At 53.8% G+C, this 18597-nt stretch overlaps 1 protein-coding gene across 6 annotated transcripts in view; it reads left to right on the top strand.

The window, feature by feature from the left end:
* The window catches only part of DLG5 (discs large MAGUK scaffold protein 5), a 121077-nt gene that overhangs the window by 79921 nt on the left and 22559 nt on the right, over window positions 1-18597 (top strand). For 3 of the 6 annotated variants that reach the window (XM_032608296.1, XM_032608298.1, XM_032608301.1), the window contains exons 6-17: window positions 3-262; window positions 1488-1800; window positions 5706-5890; window positions 7554-7679; window positions 10047-10179; window positions 10406-10533; window positions 11530-11705; window positions 12056-12159; window positions 13819-13911; window positions 15276-16295; window positions 17127-17250; window positions 17504-17729. In XM_032608296.1, coding sequence (XP_032464187.1) covers window positions 3-262; window positions 1488-1800; window positions 5706-5890; window positions 7554-7679; window positions 10047-10179; window positions 10406-10533; window positions 11530-11705; window positions 12056-12159; window positions 13819-13911; window positions 15276-16295; window positions 17127-17250; window positions 17504-17729 — 2888 coding nt within the window. The remainder of the gene's footprint in view (window positions 1-2; window positions 263-1487; window positions 1801-5705; window positions 5891-7553; window positions 7680-10046; window positions 10180-10405; window positions 10534-11529; window positions 11706-12055; window positions 12160-13818; window positions 13912-15275; window positions 16296-17126; window positions 17251-17503; window positions 17730-18597) is intronic. The other 3 variants (XM_032608297.1, XM_032608299.1, XM_032608302.1) reach the window with 1 other exon arrangement.

The raw sequence follows: 18597 nt of genomic DNA, 5'->3' as shown, positions 1-18597 counted from the left end.
AGGTGTTGAAGCACAACGGGTCATCAGAAATTCTCAACAAGCTGTATGACACGGCCATGGACAAGCTGGAGGTGGTTAAGAAGGACTATGACGCCCTGCGGAAGAGATATAGCGAGAAAGTCGCCGTCCACAGCTCGGACCTGAGCCGCCTGGAGCAGCTAGAGGAGGAGAACCAGCGCCTTCTGAAGCAGACAGAGATGCTGACCCAGCAGAGGGACACGGCCATCCAGCTGCAGCACCAGTGCGCCCTCTCCCTGAGGAGGTAGGAGCCTAGGCCGTCAAGGAGGGGAGCGAGCGAGCTGGCCTGTCTCTTGCACTCAGAGAATGGCCAGAGGGCCAAAGCATCCTCTCTGCCAGGGGCCACTCTCCTCTGTGGGCTTGTGGTTACCTATCTGCAAGGCTCTCTGCCACTTTCTGGGGGGTAAAAAAAAAAAAGCAATTGAACTTTTTCAATCAAAAATTACTTACATCCAGGAAACATTTTCCTGACACTGTCTTGGCACTTGTGCTCCTTCCTTTCTTCCATCTGAGCGACTCGGGCGTGTTCTGACCGTCCTGTTTCTCAGGTCACCCCACAAGCCTCTCCCCTCTGTGTCAGTCACCCACCTGGCAGATAGGAAAGTTAATTGTCCTAGGCATTGTTCTTCTAAAGTTGCACTTTCTATTAAGGTAGATAATCTGTAGGGATGTGACCCCTGCCCTGCAACAGTGTTTCTTAAGGTACGTTCCTGCAGAATACCTGTTCTCTGGGGTGCTTATCAGGTTTATATGAAAAGCATTCTCTGGCTTTAAAAGGGTTTGGGAATTGCCGGGTTGCACACAAACAGGTGTCTGTGCTGCAGAACTTCTCAGAACCTTTACTCCGATACTGTGCGCTAGAATCTCCCAAGAGGGAACAGAATGCAGTGTTTTTCCCAAACGTCAGTCATCAGAGAGCACACTTTTTTTAAATGGAGCTCTGTGCAGGATTGGTTTCTAAGGAACCCACACTCAGAAATGCTGCTCTAGAGCTGCAAATTTGCAGGGCCGCCTGCATGGCAGGTGCTTCCTGGCCTGGAAGGACCGAGCGGTGCTCTCACGCTAACCTGGAGGCGTTGGGCCAGGCACCTGTGTCTTGAGGCCTTATCCCCTGTATCTGTAAAATGAGGTGCTCAGACTCAACGATTGTTCAGGCCACTTTTGTCTTTCATAGGCTGTGATTCTAGCTTTGTTTTGTTCTTATTTTTAAAGGTAACGTAGCCTGACTGTGGAAGAAATAACACTGTTATTTCCAGTAGAGCAGAGGGCATGAAATTCTCAGTCCATCTTCCAGTATTTGTAAAAGGCTGAGAAAAATTCCCGGTCCAGGGGTCCTGGTCCTTCATCACTTTTCTCTCTTGGGGGTGTGGAGAATGACCGCGTTCAAAACTTCACGCTCGACTGTCCGGCGCGGCAGAGCTGGCTGGGCAGGTCCCCACGCCCTCGTCCTGGCTGCCTCTCTCCGCCAGGTTCGAGGCCATCCACCACGAGCTGAACAAGGCCACGGCCCAGAACAAGGACCTGCAGTGGGAGATGGAGCTGCTGCAGTCGGAGCTGACGGAGTTGAGGACCACACAGGCGAAAACCGCCAAGGAGTCAGAGAAGTACAAGGAGGAGCGGGATGCGGTGTACAGCGAGTACAAGCTCATCATGAGCGAGCGCGACCAGGTCATCTCCGAGCTGGACAAGCTGCAGACCGAGGTGGAGCTGGCCGAGTCCAAGCTCAAGAGCAGCACGTCTGAGAAGCAGGCGGCCAGCGAGGAGATGGAGGTGCTGCGACAGGTAGGAAGGTGGCGAGGGAAAGAGGGCTGTGACGCCCAGGTGTCCAGAGGAGCAGGGAGCAGCCTTCAGCCTGCTGCTGCCTGGGCTATTGGATGCTTCCTGGGTAACTGCTGAGCTCACACTCGGTGCCCAGCTCTGTTCGGGCTGCAGGGGACACAGGTGAGGTTCAGCTGAGGGCCTGGGTGTCCGGAGCTGACAGCTGATGTGATGGTAGATCAGTCTCTTGCTGGAAGTCAGCTCAAGGGCTTGCTCCTTAAGAAGCGAGATCCCAGGGCCACGTTCCCAAAGCCATGGGTACCTTTGGCCTTGTGAGTCCAGAAGGGCACACTCAGTGTTCCTTCACCCCAACATCTGAGGAGTCTGCTCTTTAGAGGGGTGGTCTGGGCTCCTGGGAAGCTGTTCTACTAGGTTGAGCCCAGTACTCTTCTCAAGCCTTGCTCCCTGGGGGGGGGCATGCCTCCAGGATCAGGGGAGTGGCGCTCAGCAGCATCGGAATCGAGGCACTGAGCTTGACTCCCGAGTGATCAGTAGGGATTCTCTGCATCTTTCCAACCTGAGCAGCCAGGCCTCATCAGTGACGCTGCTTACCCACAAGAGCAGGTGTGCCCTGCTGGGGCTTGGACAGGCCTGTGGACTCCCCTCTTTGAGACCGCCTTCCCATTCGGTTAGTTTGTGTGTGGCTTTGTTTCGAGCTGCTGAACTTGATCAGAGCAGACTTTCTTCCCATCGGGATAGTTCTCTGTTCATACCTCTCCGTTCTACTTGGTGCAGGTCAGTTAGAATGAAGGCCTTATCACTGACCTGTGAGAAGTGAAAAGCAAGGTGTTAAAGGTCAGGCAGCTTAGTAAGGGACGGTGTGTGTGTGTGGATTGTTGAAGCTAGGGCCCTCTGGACCGAGCATGAGGCAGAGCTGATGCCCGAGGGGCGGCCAGGGCCTCGTGGGCCTCTCTGCGGACTGTGATGCTGCCTGATGCCCAGGCCGTGCTGGGGACTGTGTTTGGAGAGTGGACCTCCTCAGCCATGTGACCTCTTACCGCTCCTAGCTCTCTGGGCCTCAGTCTCCTTACCTACAAACTGGAGACGCTGACAGCATCCGCTTCACCGTGTGGTCATGCTGATCAGGTGGTTTAACCTTGAAAACACACTTAGGATAATATCTGCATAAAGTAGGAATGATTTGTGTCTTTATTATCAGGACTATTTGTATGCCCATCTGAGCCTTACTACCCCATTAGGATCAGGGTGCATCCTATAAGGTTGTTTTCATAGGCAAAAATGGGCCAAACAGCAATAATTTCCTACAAAGGGAGTGAGACTTCTCCAGACCATCAAGGCGAAAGCCATTGTGAAAAGGAGTATTTCCTTTGATGCAATTTTTACAAGACTGGAATGAAGAAATTCTTAATGAGCAAATATAATGCGTTAGGACTTGGTAATTGCCCTGGAGAAAATGTCACCTCACTTTCACATTCTGGTTTGAGAGCTTAATTGTTGGGGAAAATGTTGATACCAAATAAGGAAAACAAAATGATGAAGAATAAAACATTAAAAATGCCTGAGTCGGTCAGTAAGCTAAAAAGTCGAGGACAGTGTGTTAAACCCGTAGAAGGTGGTGAGCCTGTGATAGGCCAGCAGCCCCCTGGAGGGGGGTGAGATGATGGATGCCCCCCAGGGAGCAAGGGGGGCAAAGAGCAATCGTGCTCTTTGTAGGAATGTGGAAGCACAGAGGAGGAGGAAGACCCCCGACTGCCCCGTGGTGCTAGATCTGGTGGCCTGTGTCACCCCCCCCCCATTGGCTCATGTGTGCCTCCCGCCTGGAGCCCGGTTCCCGGGCCTTGGCAGGGGGGCCCTGGCAGCGTGTGAAGTCTGCCTGTCAGCTGAGGCAGGAGTCTTCTCTGGGCACCCATCCCAGTCAGCAGGCAAGAGAGGACAGCCCCAGGCCCCCACCCCTGCAGCTTCCAGAACTGAAACCCTCGGCTTCTTATTTTTTTTTTTTCCCCCCCTATTTTTTATTTCTAGAGGAAACTCTACCAACATCAAAGCACCTCTGGCCAATATCATCTGCTGATATCATCAGCAAATCGCACTAATATAATTCCTGAATTCCAAGATGTACTTTCTCCGCCAATGCACACACATTTCAACATTTCTGAAACTGGTTGATACCTTCTACCTGACTGGTACATTCCATGTGGTCGCTCTTTTTCCTTTTTTTTTTTTTTTCCTCGGCTCCTTCTTGAGTTTATCTGGCTTCTGGGCCACGACCACTCCCCGCCTGGCCAGAGTAGGCCAGGTCTGTGACCTGGGCCATCCTGACTCTGAGGTGTGGGCAGGAGGGTCTTATCTCCCCGTGGCCTGCGAGACCCCTGGGGATTGATCCCGCCCCTCTCCAGCAGCCACTTCTTGGTGGCGGTGGTGGTGGTGGTGGGTTTGGCTGAGGTGGGCCTTCAGCCAGGCTAGCTTCCTGGTCTCAGAACTGTCCTCGTTCCGCTCAGCCGGGGCGGTGGTTCTTTTTCCCTCTGACCCCTGATGGCTTCCTACACTGTCCTCCCTTCTCTCTGTACCTCGCTCTTTATTTACCCTCTTTTCTCTGCCACTGCCCTCCCTCTCCCTGCTGTCTTCTCCAGAGTGGGTTGTGCAAAGAGAGGGCAGTCGTCGGGGGGGGGCCTGTCAGGGTCTTTGCCTCACTCTGGATACCAGGTCAGCTGTGACCCCTCTCTCCCCTGCTTCCCACCTTTCCGAGTGGGCACATCTAGGGGCTTCCTTCACAAGGGCCGGTGTCCAGACTCTGACCATGGGCAGGCCAAGTCCACTGAAGGTTCGCCGGCGTCAGGAGGACATGGTTACCGTCCGGGGCGGCTGGTCCCCCACAGGGAAGCTGTGGGGCGCTGCTGCGTGTCACGGAGGTCCTTCCAGATACTAGGTCGCTTCCCAAGACAGGCCCTCTGACAGAGCCGTTGTCCCCTAGAAAGCCCAGCTTGGTCGCTTGGACGGGCCGGTCTTTCTGCTGCCCCCGAATGCACTTGCATCTCCTATGCCCAGTCCTGCTTGGGGAGCTGAATTTGCTAGAAAGTGGGGGAGCTCTGTGCGAGGGAGGAAGTACTGCGAGAGGTGGAGGATGAGCAGAGGCGCGTTCTCGTGTTGCGTGTATTTTGCTTCTTCAGAAAGCCTTTGAGCCGGACCAGGAGTTACTCTTGCAGTAGATGCTCACTTTGTCATTTGTTACATTCTTCATTTTTCTGAGGATTATAGAGGCACAGAGGGAGCTTTCTGTATGGGCACTTCAAAGAGTTTGATTTGCAATTTTAATGGAGCATGTAATGCTTTGGGGGGGGTCCAGGTGCAAATCCTTTAGATCTCAGCTTTTTAAAGGAACTGAAACACATAGGACTTCACCAGCAAACGTAGTAGTGTGTTTTCAGATTGAGGAATAACTCCATATGCTGGAGTGTAAAAACTGTATTGGAGACGCAGCAGGTGGGGAGCATGGTGACCAGTGCTGCACCCTTCACTGCAGTGGGGCCTCGTGTCACGTTCGTCACGAGAGCTCTTTAGGGACATGTAGTGGGCTCTTGGCAAAACGTATACCACGTGAGTGGCAGGGCAGGGTCTGGCAGGAGCCCTCCAGGGGGCATTCCACCTGGGCCCCTGGTCCTGGCTCTGTGTGGCGCTATGAGAGTTTGGGCGGACCCTAATATAGCATCGCTAGGGGTCTGAACGTGGCTGTGAAACACGTAGTCATGGGGGGTGGGGGGCGGTGTCGGGACGGGCTCTGGCCGAGACCCCAGTGTTTCCCTCCGTCCAGCTCCCGAGAGTCCAGCCCCAGCTCCTATACCAGTCGGAGGGCACTTCTGGGCCAGAAGGCCTGGTAACCTTCCCCTCTGCCTGCCCCTCACCCCCGCCAGATCAAAGACACGGTGACAATGGACGCGGGGAGAGCCAACAAGGAGGCTGAAATCCTTCGAAAGCAGTGCAAGGCTCTGTGCCAGGAGCTGAAGGAAGCCCTCCAGGAGGCGGATGTGGCCAAGTGCCGGCGGGACTGGGCCTTCCAGGAGCGGGACAAGATTGTGGCGGAGCGGGACAGCATCCGGTATGGGGCTCCCCGGGGCCGCATGGGCTCGGGTCTCCCCGTGGTGCCCTGGGTCTGTGGGAGGGTCGGAGTCATAACCACTTCCTTCCAGGTAAGGTGGGTGTGACCTGGGTCGTCCCTCCTCACCCTAGGTGATGCCCCAGCTTTGCCTCATAGTGAGAATTTTAGCATTTTCCATCATGTCTCGACTTCCCATTTCCCTTCACCCTAGAGGTCCGAGGACATGCTGTGTCCACAGCATGGACCCCCGTAAAGTGGTATAAGGCCAGGCTTTTTTCATAGGGGGTTTCTGTTGCAACTGACATTTCAAAAATGTGTTCTTTCAGCCAGTATTCATTGGGCGCCTACTGTGTGCCAGGATCTTAGGTCCCTTGAGCAAGGAGACCCTGGGAGAGAAACAGCCTTCGAGGCTCCTGGGCACGTGTGATGCCCATGAGGGGCCGGCACCGCGGGGGCTACAGGCAGCTTCGTGGGACAGGGTGGTCGGGGGGAGGGAGGTGCGTGAACAGTGAGTTCGTGGGGGCATGCAGGGAACTGGGGGGCGGGTAGGGAGGTCTCCGCAGAAAGCATGGTGTTCGTGCTGGAACTAAAGCTCGAGTGGCATTTTTCCAGGTGGAGAAGGGGGGATGGGTGTTGCAACCTGAGGGCCCATCGTGAACAAAGGTGTATGGTGAGCTCAGGGCAGAGCTGGGACTGGTTGTGGCATGAGTGGGGTGCGCACTTGGTGAGTCACAGGAGAAGCGGCTGGCAGGGCTCCTGAGGGCAGGTGGTGAGGGCCTGTGAAGGGGAGCCCAGGAGTGTAGACTTGGCCCTTGGCCTGGAATAAAGCCAGGAGAGGCCCTGCTGCTGCTGGTGGTGGTGGTGATGGTGATGATGATGGCGATAAGTGAGGACTTGGTCATTGAGGGTTTCTGCAAGATCCCTTGCGGCCGTTTGGAGAGACTGATGTCCACCTGGGCTGGTCAGGAGATGAAGGTTCCGGATTGGAGGAGATTTGGGGCCAAGGAGAAGTGGGGACCAGCCCTCAGGGTCCATCGAGTGGCAGGATGCCGTTCTGGAGGTGGCACAGAGCACAGCACAGACTCTCCTGCTTCCTGGTCACCTGTCCCCACTACCTCTCTGAGTGACTGAGCTGATCCTGGGAGCCCAGAGGCCACACGTCTGTTAGTAGAGAGCTGTTAAGCCTGCACTTCCCACCTGCACAGGGCTCCGGGCTGCAGAGATGCCTAAGACATGATTTCTGTCCAAGTGGGGGGCTCAGTCTAGTTGTAGGGTGGAGGGCATCTCTAGAAAAGCCTGCACGTGGGTAGTGGTGCAGTGTCTGGCCGGTGCTGGAGCACAGGGGCTTGCCAGGTGGGCTGCGCGGGTGGGAGCGTGGTCGTTAACCCCAGGCACACTGAGGCTGAACCTGTGGGACGGACACTGGACGTTCAGAAGCGGATGCTCGTTGCCTGGTAACCGTGGGGGTGTCTCCTCTGCCAGGTCCCCAGTGTCCCTCTGTCTCTGTGTGGGATTGGCCTGGGTGGCCTTGCCTCCAGACTCTCAAGCGCTCCATCTGTGCATCTGGGGTGTTCGGGAGCACAGGCTGCCGGCCTCACTGCAAGCCGTGAGTCCTCTGTCCCCTGCCCCTCACAGTGACCTAGCCCTCTGCCCCCTCTGCCAGGACGCTCTGTGACAACCTGAGGCGGGAGCGGGACCGGGCGGTGAGCGAACTGGCTGAGGCCCTGCGCAGCCTGGATGACACTCGCAAACAGAAGAACGACGTCAGCCGGGAGCTGAAGGAGCTCAAGTACGCTGGGGTGGGCGCCTGCTGGGGTGCGCTGGCGCCCGGGAGCACGGTGTCCGCTTCCGTCAGGACAAGGCAGCCCCGTGAGCAGGCCCGGCAGTCTGTCCCTTCACTCTGCCTTACTCGGTCAGTCCGTAAAATGTGTCCGAGTGTTGCCTCTCTGTTGAGAGTTAATTAGAAATCCTTAGATCAGCACAGAGCGTGGCAGCGGCCCTTTGGTGCGTGAGTCGGGGTCGGCAGGCACTGTGTGCCAAGGCTCATCGGAAGGAAGGTCCCTGCCCCTGGGGGACAGGCAGGCATGTGTTGTCCATTCATTCCCTCCCTCCCTCCCTCATTCATTCGGCAACTCAGCAAGGACTTGCCAGGTGCCTGCTGCGTGGGGGCCAGGCCCCGGGGGAGGCACAAGCCGCCGGGTCCCTGCCCTGTGGGGCTCACAATACACGGAGACAGACCAAAGGCAGGGCCATCCGAGAGACCAGCATGCAGTCAAACAGAATGATGACAGATTCTGATGCAGCGTTTTTGAAGGCGGTTGTGACTACCGCTCAGCAGTCTGTGCTGTTTGGGGTGTCAGACAGCATCCCCTCAGTTACAGCGCTGCTCCCAGGGGTGTTACTTCAGACTTGGTGGCCCCTAGCAGTGTACTGAAAATACAGGGATCCAAGCTGAAGAAGAGAAATCGGCAGATGCCAATCGTCAGTGCAGTCCAGAGCCAGACCGGGTAGTTGAGAAGCAGTGGCTGTCCGCCTGCTCGTGAGGCTTCCTGAACCGATAGGGTGGTTGGAAGCTGGTGAGCGTGCAAGCCTCGCACAGCCGAGGGACGCCTTCCGGAAGTGGGTGACAGCTTCCCCTTCTTCCCCGTTCAACAGAACCTCCTAACGTAAGGCAAACAGCTTCATTTACTCCGGGAAAACCCAGAAGCCCTGGGGCTTGAGCACTCTAAGAAAATCCCGGGGGTCAAGCGGCAAAGGGACAGATTCTCTCCAGGCACCCAGTTAGGGTCTAGCAGGTGGTGGAATGAAATTAAGGCAAAGCCTGGAGCCTCGGGGGCTTGAGCACGGGAGGAGGTTTTGCACGTTAATTGAGCTGGAGTTGCCTGGAACTTCTAAGAAATGTCAAGTTCCGTTTGTTTGTTCATTCAGCGCATTTGTATTTGCACCTTCTCTGAGCTAAGTTCTCTAACCAGTGGGATGCAGGTGAGGGAGTCCTTGCCGCTGCCCAGGAAACCCCCGTCTGTAGAAGCAACAGATGTATGTGCCTAGTGGGTGAGAGGTGAGCCGTGTGTGGTGAGCATGAAGTACAGAGCTGCTTCTCTGTCGGGGAAGAAAGCTTGGAGAAGGACTACCCGTGGGCTGCGTGGCCTCCTAGAGCCGGCCACACATTCTTGAGCACGGTTCAGGCAAAGGTGTGGACATGGGAGCGTGTCCAGTCGAGCTGGAAACGGCAGTAGTGAGGGGTGTGGCAGGAACCCACCGGGCAGTGCTGAGGAAATGGAGAGGTCATCTGGGCCCAGGTTCTAGGAAGAAGGATGTTACTGGGGCATGTTAACAGGTTTCTGAGTCTTTTTTCGTCCTCCTCACTGGATCTTTCTGAGAACTAAAGCTTTTTATTTTGATCGAATCTGATTTGCTGATTTTTATTTTTTTTACTTTTAACGGATTGTGTTATGTCTAAGAACCCTTAATCCAGTCCTAGATCTCAAAGATTTTTCTCCTATACTTGCCTTCTAGAAGTTTTTTAGTTTTATATTTAAATCTGTGATAGGTCTTGCGTTAATTTTTATATAAGGTATGGGGTTTAGGTTGAGAGTCTGTTGCCAGGATGTCCGCTTGCTCCAGCATCATTCGTTGAAGGCCATCCTTCCTCTACTGAACTACTTCTGCACCTTTTGTACTCTGTGGGGCTGTTTCTGGGTCCTCTGTTCTGTTCCGTTGATCCATGTGTCTGTCTTCCTGGCAGTTCCACACGGTCCTGATTTCTGTAGCCGTATAATAAGTCTTGAGATCAAGTAGAGTGATTTCTCCCATTTTATTCTTCATTTTCAAAATGGGTTTAGCTGTTCTAATTCCTTTGCCTTTCTGTGTATATTTTAGAATAGTCTTATCCCTGCCTACAGAAAGTCTTGCTGGCATTTCTGTAAGAATTGCATTAAACCCCTAGATAAATTAGGGGCAATTTTCTGAGACTTAAAAAAAACAAAAACAAAAAAACTATGAAAACTCACTGGTACCCAAGAAGCCTTGGGTTTATGAGGCAGCTGGTGTGAAGTATGAGGGAGGAGGGGAATGGTCCACCTCATTTCCGAGTGGACTTTGGTGGGATGCTTTGCCTCCCAGAGGGCCGTTGCCATGGCTCTCTCTTTGTTCACAGGGAACAGATGGAATCCCAGTTGGAAAAGGAGGCCCGGTTCCGGCAGCTGATGGCCCACAGCTCCCACGACTCAGCCATTGACACAGACTCCATGGAGTGGGAAACAGAAGTCGTGGAGTTTGAAAGGGAGACGGTAAACCGCCCTTGTGTCTTCTCTCCCCAGCTCTCCTCAACGTGACGGCTTTGGATGGGGGAGGGAAAGGATGGCCCTCTTGCAGGGCCCCCCAGCTTCATGGCTGCCAGTTGGGAGGTCAGCTTTTTCTCCCAGGGTGTGGATGCATCCTTTCCCTGCACTTGTCCAAGCCCCATGCAGTAGCAGCTTGGTCTCCTGTGTTACCCGGCCACTTTTCTTTTGCCAGGAGGATATTGACTTGAAGGCACTTGGTTTCGATATGGCAGAGGGTGTGAATGAGCCTTGTTTGCCGGGGGACTGTGGCATATTTGTCACTAAAGTGGACAAAGGAAGCATTGCTGATGGCCGCTTACGGTGAGTGTAGAGGGCTCCGGGCTCTGGAGGGAAGGTGACAGTTCCCCTCTGACCTAATGCAGAGGACCTGGAGAGCCAGGTGGCATTTAAATGAACGCATCCCAGGACCTGGGGGCCTCACAGAGGCTGTTGAGGCTTTCAGGCTTAACTGCTAACATTGTTCTTAAAGGCTGCTCGGACTCCGAATCGCCTCTGAATCTGGCCTTTCTCCCATCACCAGGTGCTGCCTTTTGCTTCTCTGTGTAGTAAGGGGCTCAGGTGAAGTGTGTGAGAGTCTGGAATGTGCATTGCCTGCTCATCCCATGAAATAGTGATGATAATAATTAGCACCTACATAGTGCTTGGTATTTGCTAAGTTTAAGTACTTCATATAATTCATTAGTCTTTACAATCCCATGAGGTAGGTGCTTCTGTTGCCCCCATTTTACAAATGAGGGCACTGAGGCCCAGAGGGACTACGCCGTGCCGCTAGTAAGTGGTAGAGCTAGGGTTTGAAACCAGGCTCCAACCCTTGCCAGCTTAACCACTCCACCTTCCTAGAAGAGGAAAGCTTTCTCTTTTTTTCTTTCTTTCTTTTTTTTTTTAAATAAATTTATTTATTTGTTTGTTTTTATTTTTGGCTGTGCTGGGTCTTCGTTGCTGCGCGCGGGCTTTCTCTAGTTGCCGTGAGCGGGGGCTACTCTTCGTTGCGGAGCACGGGCTCTAGGCGCGCGGGCTTCAGCAGTTGTGGCACGTGGGCTCAGTAGTCGTGGCGCACGGGCTTAGTTGCTCCGCGGCATGTGGGATCTTCCCGGACCAGGGCTCGAACCCGTGTCCCCTGCATTGACAGGCGGATTCGTAACCACCGTGTACCAGGGAAGCCCCGAGGAAACCTTTCTGAATGTGTTTGTGGGGTACCTGCTTTCTGGTGTTCTGCTCCCCGAATGGGAGCAACAGGGGCCGGCCCCCTGGTCCCAAGGCCTCCGCTGGCAGTGACCTGGCTGTCCCCCTCCTCAGGGTCAATGACTGGCTGTTGAGAATCAACGACGTGGACCTCATCAATAAGGACAAGAAGCAGGCCATGAAGGCGCTCCTCAACGGGGAGGGGGCCATCAACATGGTCGTGCGTCGGAGGAAGTCCCTGGGCGGGAAGGTGGTCACACCACTGCACATCAACCTGAGCGGGCATAAAGGTAGGGGCTGGGGAGGTGGGCAGGGCACCCTTTTCTCGTACAGAGAGATCGCATGTGTTTTCGGGCACCCCTCATTCCCAGAACTAGGCGTTGATGTGGTTTCAGTGCAGCCCATGTGCTTCCCGCTAGGGGGACGTCTGGGTCCTGGGTCTTGCTTGTCTCTGATTGTTTGATTCGCCAGACCAGACCTGACCGGGTCCCTGGGTGGTGTGACCTGGGCGGGGTGCTGGGATGGACAAGTCGCAGTCTGCCAACATCCTTTTTAAAAGTTTATCTCGTAAAGACAAGATGAGACAACCAGAGGGCCGTGCAACCCGGGCGGGGGTTAACCGGGGACCTCTGGTTTGCAGACAGCGGCATCAGCCTGGAGAATGGAGTGTACGCTGCCGCCGTGGTGCCCGGAAGCCCGGCTGCCAGAGAGGGGTCCCTCGCCGTGGGAGACAGGATCGTGGCTGTAAGTGTCAGGGAACCTTCCTCTGGTTCTGGACTCCCCATCTCCCAGTTCCCATCCTGAGGGCAACTACTTTTAACAATTCATTGTGTTTTCTCCCCCAAACGTTCAAAACTTATATCTCCCACTTTTTTTTTTTTTAACTTAGATGTGATCATAGTATATACTGTGCTGCTGCTAACCTTGCTTTTTGTTTTTAACAGCGTGCCTTGAGGTTCTTCCAGATTCACATCTTTAGATCTGTCTGAGTCATTTCAGTAACTGCATGTTCCTTAGTGGCCTTTGGGCCGGTCTCCTGATGGACAGTCAGGACATTTTTTGCCATTGTAACTGTGCTTCATGGCCACTGCTGTGTCCCGCCATGGGATAGAGTCCCGGCTGGGGGAATCGCTGGATCAGAGGGCATAAGCATTCAACACGTGATGTGATTCCCTCCTTGTGCTTCCGAGAAGTCCCACCTGCCGTGTTTGGGGGAGCTCATTACTTCACATCTTTGCCAGTGTTTTTCAGATTTGGGGGCGAGCTAGAGTTTGAAAGCAATATGGCCATTACAAAAAACTCTTAAGATGTGGGGAAGTTATAAAGAAAAACAAAACCAACCAAATTAATCTACCACCCCAAGATAATCACTCTGAATATATATATTTTTTAACTTTCAATTTTGAAATAATTACAGAAATAATTATAATTCAGTTATAATGTTAAACAATATTAAAAAATGAAGTGGCAAAGATAATACAGAAAGGTCCTACGTACCCATCATCCGGTTACCATCTAATGGTTACGTCTTACGTAACTATGAAATCTGTTATCACATTTTAGGATAAAAATAATCAAGATACAGAGCTGTCCACCACCACAAAGATCTCCCTCATGTCACCCTTTTCTGTTAACCCCCGCAGTCCTAAGCATGCCCTCTCCCCGCCATCATAAGCCCTGGCAACTAATTTGTTCTCCAGCTCTATAAGTCTGTCATTTGGAGGATATTGTATAAGTAGAGTCTACAGTACTTGCCCGTTTGAGATGGCCTTTTCCACTTGGCTTCGTGCTGTGAGCTCCGTCACGTGGTTGGATGTGCTGATGCTGTGGTCCTTCTCGAAGCCGGGTAGGACTCCATGGTATGGGTGCACCCCGGTCTCACCGTTCACCTATTGCACATACACTTTTAAAGAGGACTGGAACGTGTCTGAGAGGGGTGCGGACAGAGACTCAGGCGTGAGGGGCTGTAGGAGTCTTTGCGATGATACTTCATGTCACGTGGGTCCAGCCTCCCACATCATGATCTCGTTTTCAGTCTCCTCGCGCCCCTGGGGGGGCGTCCGTGTTTGTTTTCCTTTTTGCTCTTGAAAGAATTCTGAGCCGTGGTCCAGCATCACGCAGCAGGAAGCGGCGGGTCCGGGATGTCCCTCTGGGACCCGTGGTGTTCTGGTCCCAGTCAGTCAAAGTCACTTCCCCAGAGTGCTTTTAAGGCTGTGTGTTTCATTTGCCTCAGAAGCCCCATAACTGGACCTTGAGGGCCTTAACTGGGGAGGGGCTTTCTCTCCTTTGCCAGCTCCAGACGGGGGCATCTTACAGAACAAGGCCCACTGTCCAGCGTGCGTCAGCAGCTAGGCAGAACGCCTATCCTGGTGGTGGGCCTGACAGGCTCTCTGTTGGCCCTAGATCAATGGCATTGCACTGGACAACAAGTCTCTGAATGAGTGTGAATCTCTGCTGCGGAGCTGCCAGGACTCCCTGACCCTCTCCCTCCTGAAGGTAAGGGCCCCCGCCCTGCACTGGCTCTGCTCTCGCCCTCTTTGGGGCAGGCAGAGCCCCAGCTCCTTGTGCCCAAGCCACTTCTCCACATCATTGGGATCCTTGGAAAAAAGGTCTTGATTTATAAGTGCAAGGTATGCATGAACCCTGACTGGATCCTGGTTTCAAAACCAAAACCCAAAACCCAGAAGCAAAAAAACCTAGCTATGAAGGACACTTTGGAGGTGGGGGGTACATTTGGATCTGGACTGGATAATTAGATGATCTTAGGGAATTGTTACTTTTCCTGGGTATAATGATGGTATTGGGGTTATACAGGAGAATGGCCTTATTTGGGAGAAATGCGTGCTAAAGCTGTTCGGGTGAAACGTCATAATATTTGTAACTTATTTTCGAATGTTCTGCAGTATAAATAGATACAATTGGGCAGAATATTGTTGAATCTAAATGGGTTTAAGGGCGTTTATTGTACTTCTTATCAGCTTTTCTAAGAAGGTTGGAAAAAGGCTCATCTACTTCATTAAGAGATGTTTTTAAAAATTATTTTAAAATTAATAGACTTTTTGGGGAACAGATTTAAGTTTACAGAAAAGTTGAGTTAGTACAGAGAGTTCTCATATCTTCTGCTCTGTAATATTGATGAGCCAATATTAATACATTAGTATTAACTAAAGTCTGTAGTTAACGTGAGGATTCACTCTTGGGGTTGTACATTCTACGGGTTTAGACAAATGTATAATGACGTGTATCCGCCATTACAGTATCCTGCAGAGTGATTTCAGTGCCCTGAAGATCCTCTGGGCTTCACCTGTTCATCCCTCCCTCCCCTTCAACCCCCGGCAACCACTGATCTTTTGACTATCTCTGTAGTTTTGCCTTTTCCAGAATGTCATATAGCTGGACTCGCATAGTATGCAGCCTTTTCAGATTGGCTTCTTTCACTTAGTACTGTGCATTTAAGGTTCCTGCATGTCTTTTCATGGCTTGATACGTTGTCTCTTTTTATCACTGAACAGTATTCCATTGTCTAGGTGTACCGTAAGATGCCTTTAACAGTGAATTTTTTATATTTACATTTAATAATTTCTAAAAATAGGCAGGACACAGTGCAGGTGATTTCAGAAAGTGCTCAAAGTCAAGGGAACTTTGTGTCTTTCCTGTGGGTTCCCAGTGGCCTGGCTGTGAGCAAGCCTCACCTGTTGGCGAGGTGTACATGCCTGCACGTCTGTCCATCTGTCCAACTTTGGGGTGTGTATGGCCCATTCCTGACCATCGCTCTACCTTCAGGGATATTTTTCGGTGGCAGCTCCAGGTCGTGCGGTCTCACCGGCTCTCTTCCTCACTCCTCTGCAACCCCTACTTAGGTGTTCCCTCAGAGCGCGTCGTGGAGCGGCCAGAACATCTTTGAAAACATCAAGGACTCTGATAAGATGCTGAGCTTCCGAGCCCATGGCCCGGAGGTCCAGGCTCAGAATAAACGGAATTTGATGCAACACAACAGCTCCACGCAGACGGACATCTTCTGCGCCGACAGGCGGGACGACAGGAGGGAGTCTGGGCCCCCAGGAGGCAGCAGCTCCTTCCTGCACAAGCCGTTCCCCGGAGGAACCTTCCCCCTCTCCCCCCAGGCCTGTCCCAGCGCCTCCGAGCGTAGCCTGAGCCCCTTCCGCTCGGACGCCTCGGGGGAGCGTGGCTCTGGGCCGGTGGACGTGCGTAGCCGGCGGCCACTGCTGCCCTTCGAGACTGAGGTGGGCCCCTGTGGGGAGGCAGAGGCCCGCCTGGACAAGGCAGAGCCCGAGAATGCCAACAGCGGCGGGACCTGGCCCAAGGCTGTGCTCAGCTCCACGGCAGGACCCGAGAAGCTCTCCGTTTACAAGAAGCCAAAGCAAAGAAAGTCTATCTTTGACCCAAACACTTTCAAACGCCCCCAGACGCCCCCCAAAATAGACTACCTGCTCCCAGGCCCTGGGCCTGCTTACTCCCCCCTGCCCTCCAAGAGGGTGGGACCTCTGACGCCCCCAAAACCTCCCAGGAGGGGTGACTCCATTAAGTTCCAGCACAAACTGGAAACCAGTTCTGAGTCAGAGGCCACTCTAGTGGGCAGCTCCCCATCCACCAGCCCCCCGAGTGCCCTGCCCCCCGACATGGACCCCGGGGAGCCCATGCACGCCTCGCCCCCTCGCAAGGCCAGGGTCCGCATTGCTTCCAGCTACTACCCTGAAGGGGATGGGGACTCCTCCTACCTGCCGGCCAAGAAGTCCTGTGACGAGGACCTCACCTCCCAGAAGATGGATGAGCTGGGGCAGAAACGCCGCCGGCCAAAGTCCGCTCCCAGCTTTCGGCCCAAGCTCGCTCCAGTAGTGATCTCTGCTCAGTTCCTGGAGGTAGAGCTCAGCCCTGGAGTGGGTCAGGGTGAGGTGGAGGTGGGGCGGGCCACACAGGGATCTGTGCCCGCCCGCACTGGCATCCCCCAGCTCAGGCTTAGCCCTGGCTCCTTTGCCTCTGCTCTCAGCACCTGCACGCGCGGGCGCGGGGGTGGGGGGGGGAAATGGCAGGTGAGTGCGGGCAGGAAGCAGTCTCCCTTTAGGAGATTAGAAAGTAGCCTGGGGTGTGCATGATAGCGGTAATATGACACCAAGAGGGCAATGCTTTCTTGGGTGTGGGGTTTGATTTGCTTATTGAGCAAGAAGCTTTTGAACTTGTATTGCAATAAACCCAAGTGGCAAGGACCCACCTCAAAGGGTTTAGGGAGTCAAGATAGCACGTGTGAATCTGTTAGCCGGCAGCAGGACAGGCCGGCTTGTTTTTGTGGGTGCTGTGGTCATTTCCAGAAGGGAGAGATTGCTGTGAGCAGGAGAACAAATCCGTGTTACTTTCAGCAGACACGGAGCTTCACACGGCTGGGCAGGTGGTGTGGAGTTGCTACATACGTGTGCCCGATGCACCCATGTGTTCCACCCTCTCTACACACAAGAGCTGTTTATTCGAAAGAACAGATTCTTTCTGTGTGGTTTTCTTCCGAAGTATTTTTGAAGGAAGTTCTTCTCTTCCAGATGTGTAAGGCAACATGAATGAATAAACGAGTTAACGACCTCTCCCAAATGTCACGTCATGTGTCTGAGTGGGAGAAGCTAGGTCGTGAGGGATAGAAATCGCTTGCAAATGCCTGTGTGTTCCCTGTTTCCAGCCACTGCCTCTTGCCTTTGGTTCTGCAGGAGCAGAAGAGTGTCCCGGCCAGTGGAGAGCTCTCCCCAGATCTCCAGGAGTGGTCCCCTTACTCGCCAGGGCATTCCAGCCGGCACAGCAACCCCCCCTTCTACCCCAGCAGGGCGTCTGTGGGTGAGCTGGCAGGGCAGGGCCGGGCCGGGCCGGGGAGGAGGGTCGATGCGGGCTCCCAGGGCCGCCCAGTCCCAGGGAGAGTGGAGACTGTCATTTCAGGGAGCTGCTGTGTGTCCTCAAAGATCTAGCCACTGCTGACCTGTCTGGAGTGTTCAGTCTTCTATCAGTGACATCTTTTAGCTTTTCAGAGTGCTTTCTCCCCATAGCAGCCTGGGAAATGGGAAGCACTGAAGAGGGTTCTCCTGCCTTACAGGTGGAGCAGGGCCAGAAGCTTGCATAGATCTGGGGCTGGCTGGATGCTTTGGGGCCACTGTCTCACCCTGCCCATTTGCAGGCACTGTTCCCCGCAGTATGACCCCGAGCACCACTGTGAGCTCCGTCCTGAGGAACCCCATCTACACCGTGCGCAGCCACAGGGTCGGCCCTTGCAGCTCTCCGCCTGTCCCCAGAGAGGCTGGCCCCCAGGGTTTGCATCCCAGGTATGTGAAGCCACCTGTGCTTCCCTGTACCCCAGCCATCCAAGCCCACCTGGGCATAAGGCCACTGTGTATAGAGGGGTTCCCTTGCCTAGCTGGGAAGAGGCCGGGTAGAGCAGCGCTGGGGCCCCGGGGAAAGGAAACTTTAAGGTCGCTCTCTTTATTTACCAGCGTGGAGCTTGAAAAGGTATTTGTACGACGATGGTAGAGAAGGCAGCTGATAGCTGAGTGCTCACATGCCAGGTACTGTCCTCAGACCTTTATAAGCATCATCTCACTTGGTCACCAGAGCCACCCTACTATTACTGTCTCTGGTTGATAGATGAGGAACTGAGCCTTAAGAAAATGAATGGATTGGCTCAAGGTCACTCATTCATTCGATGACTTGACAGGTTTTAATAGAGCACAGACTACATGCCGTGGACTGCTACAGTTCTAGAGGGCTACAGTGAAAAATTAGGTAGACAAACTTCATCTCCTGTGGCATTTGTGTTCAAGGGGCTGGGGCCGAGGCGGGGAGTGGGGAACGACCAAAAAAGAGAACAGAGTGATACCAGATGGTGCTGAATGGTCCTAAAGACCCTAAAGTGTTGACAGGCTAGGCTGTGACTCGGAAGAGGGTGGCAAGTTATATTGGGCGGTGGAGAGGGCCCCGTGCAGGGGGATGCTGCCGTGACCAGAAGGCTGAGGAGAGGCCAGCTGTACACGACTTGGGGGAGGAGCCTCCAGGAAGGAGGGCTGTAGGTGCTACAGCCCGGGCCTCTGAGAATGGTGCAGTGGGCTCCAGGGACAGAGTAGGGGAGCTTGGCAGAGAGACGGTGAGTCAGGAGGAAGGCCCGCGCCATAGGGCACAAACCCCGAGTTTGGGTTT

The sequence above is a fragment of the Phocoena sinus genome, chromosome 16 (assembly GCF_008692025.1).
Source record: "Phocoena sinus isolate mPhoSin1 chromosome 16, mPhoSin1.pri, whole genome shotgun sequence".
NCBI lineage: Eukaryota > Metazoa > Chordata > Mammalia > Artiodactyla > Phocoenidae > Phocoena > Phocoena sinus.
Note: the sequence above shows the minus strand (reverse complement) of the source record. Positions and strands in the feature narration are given on the sequence as shown.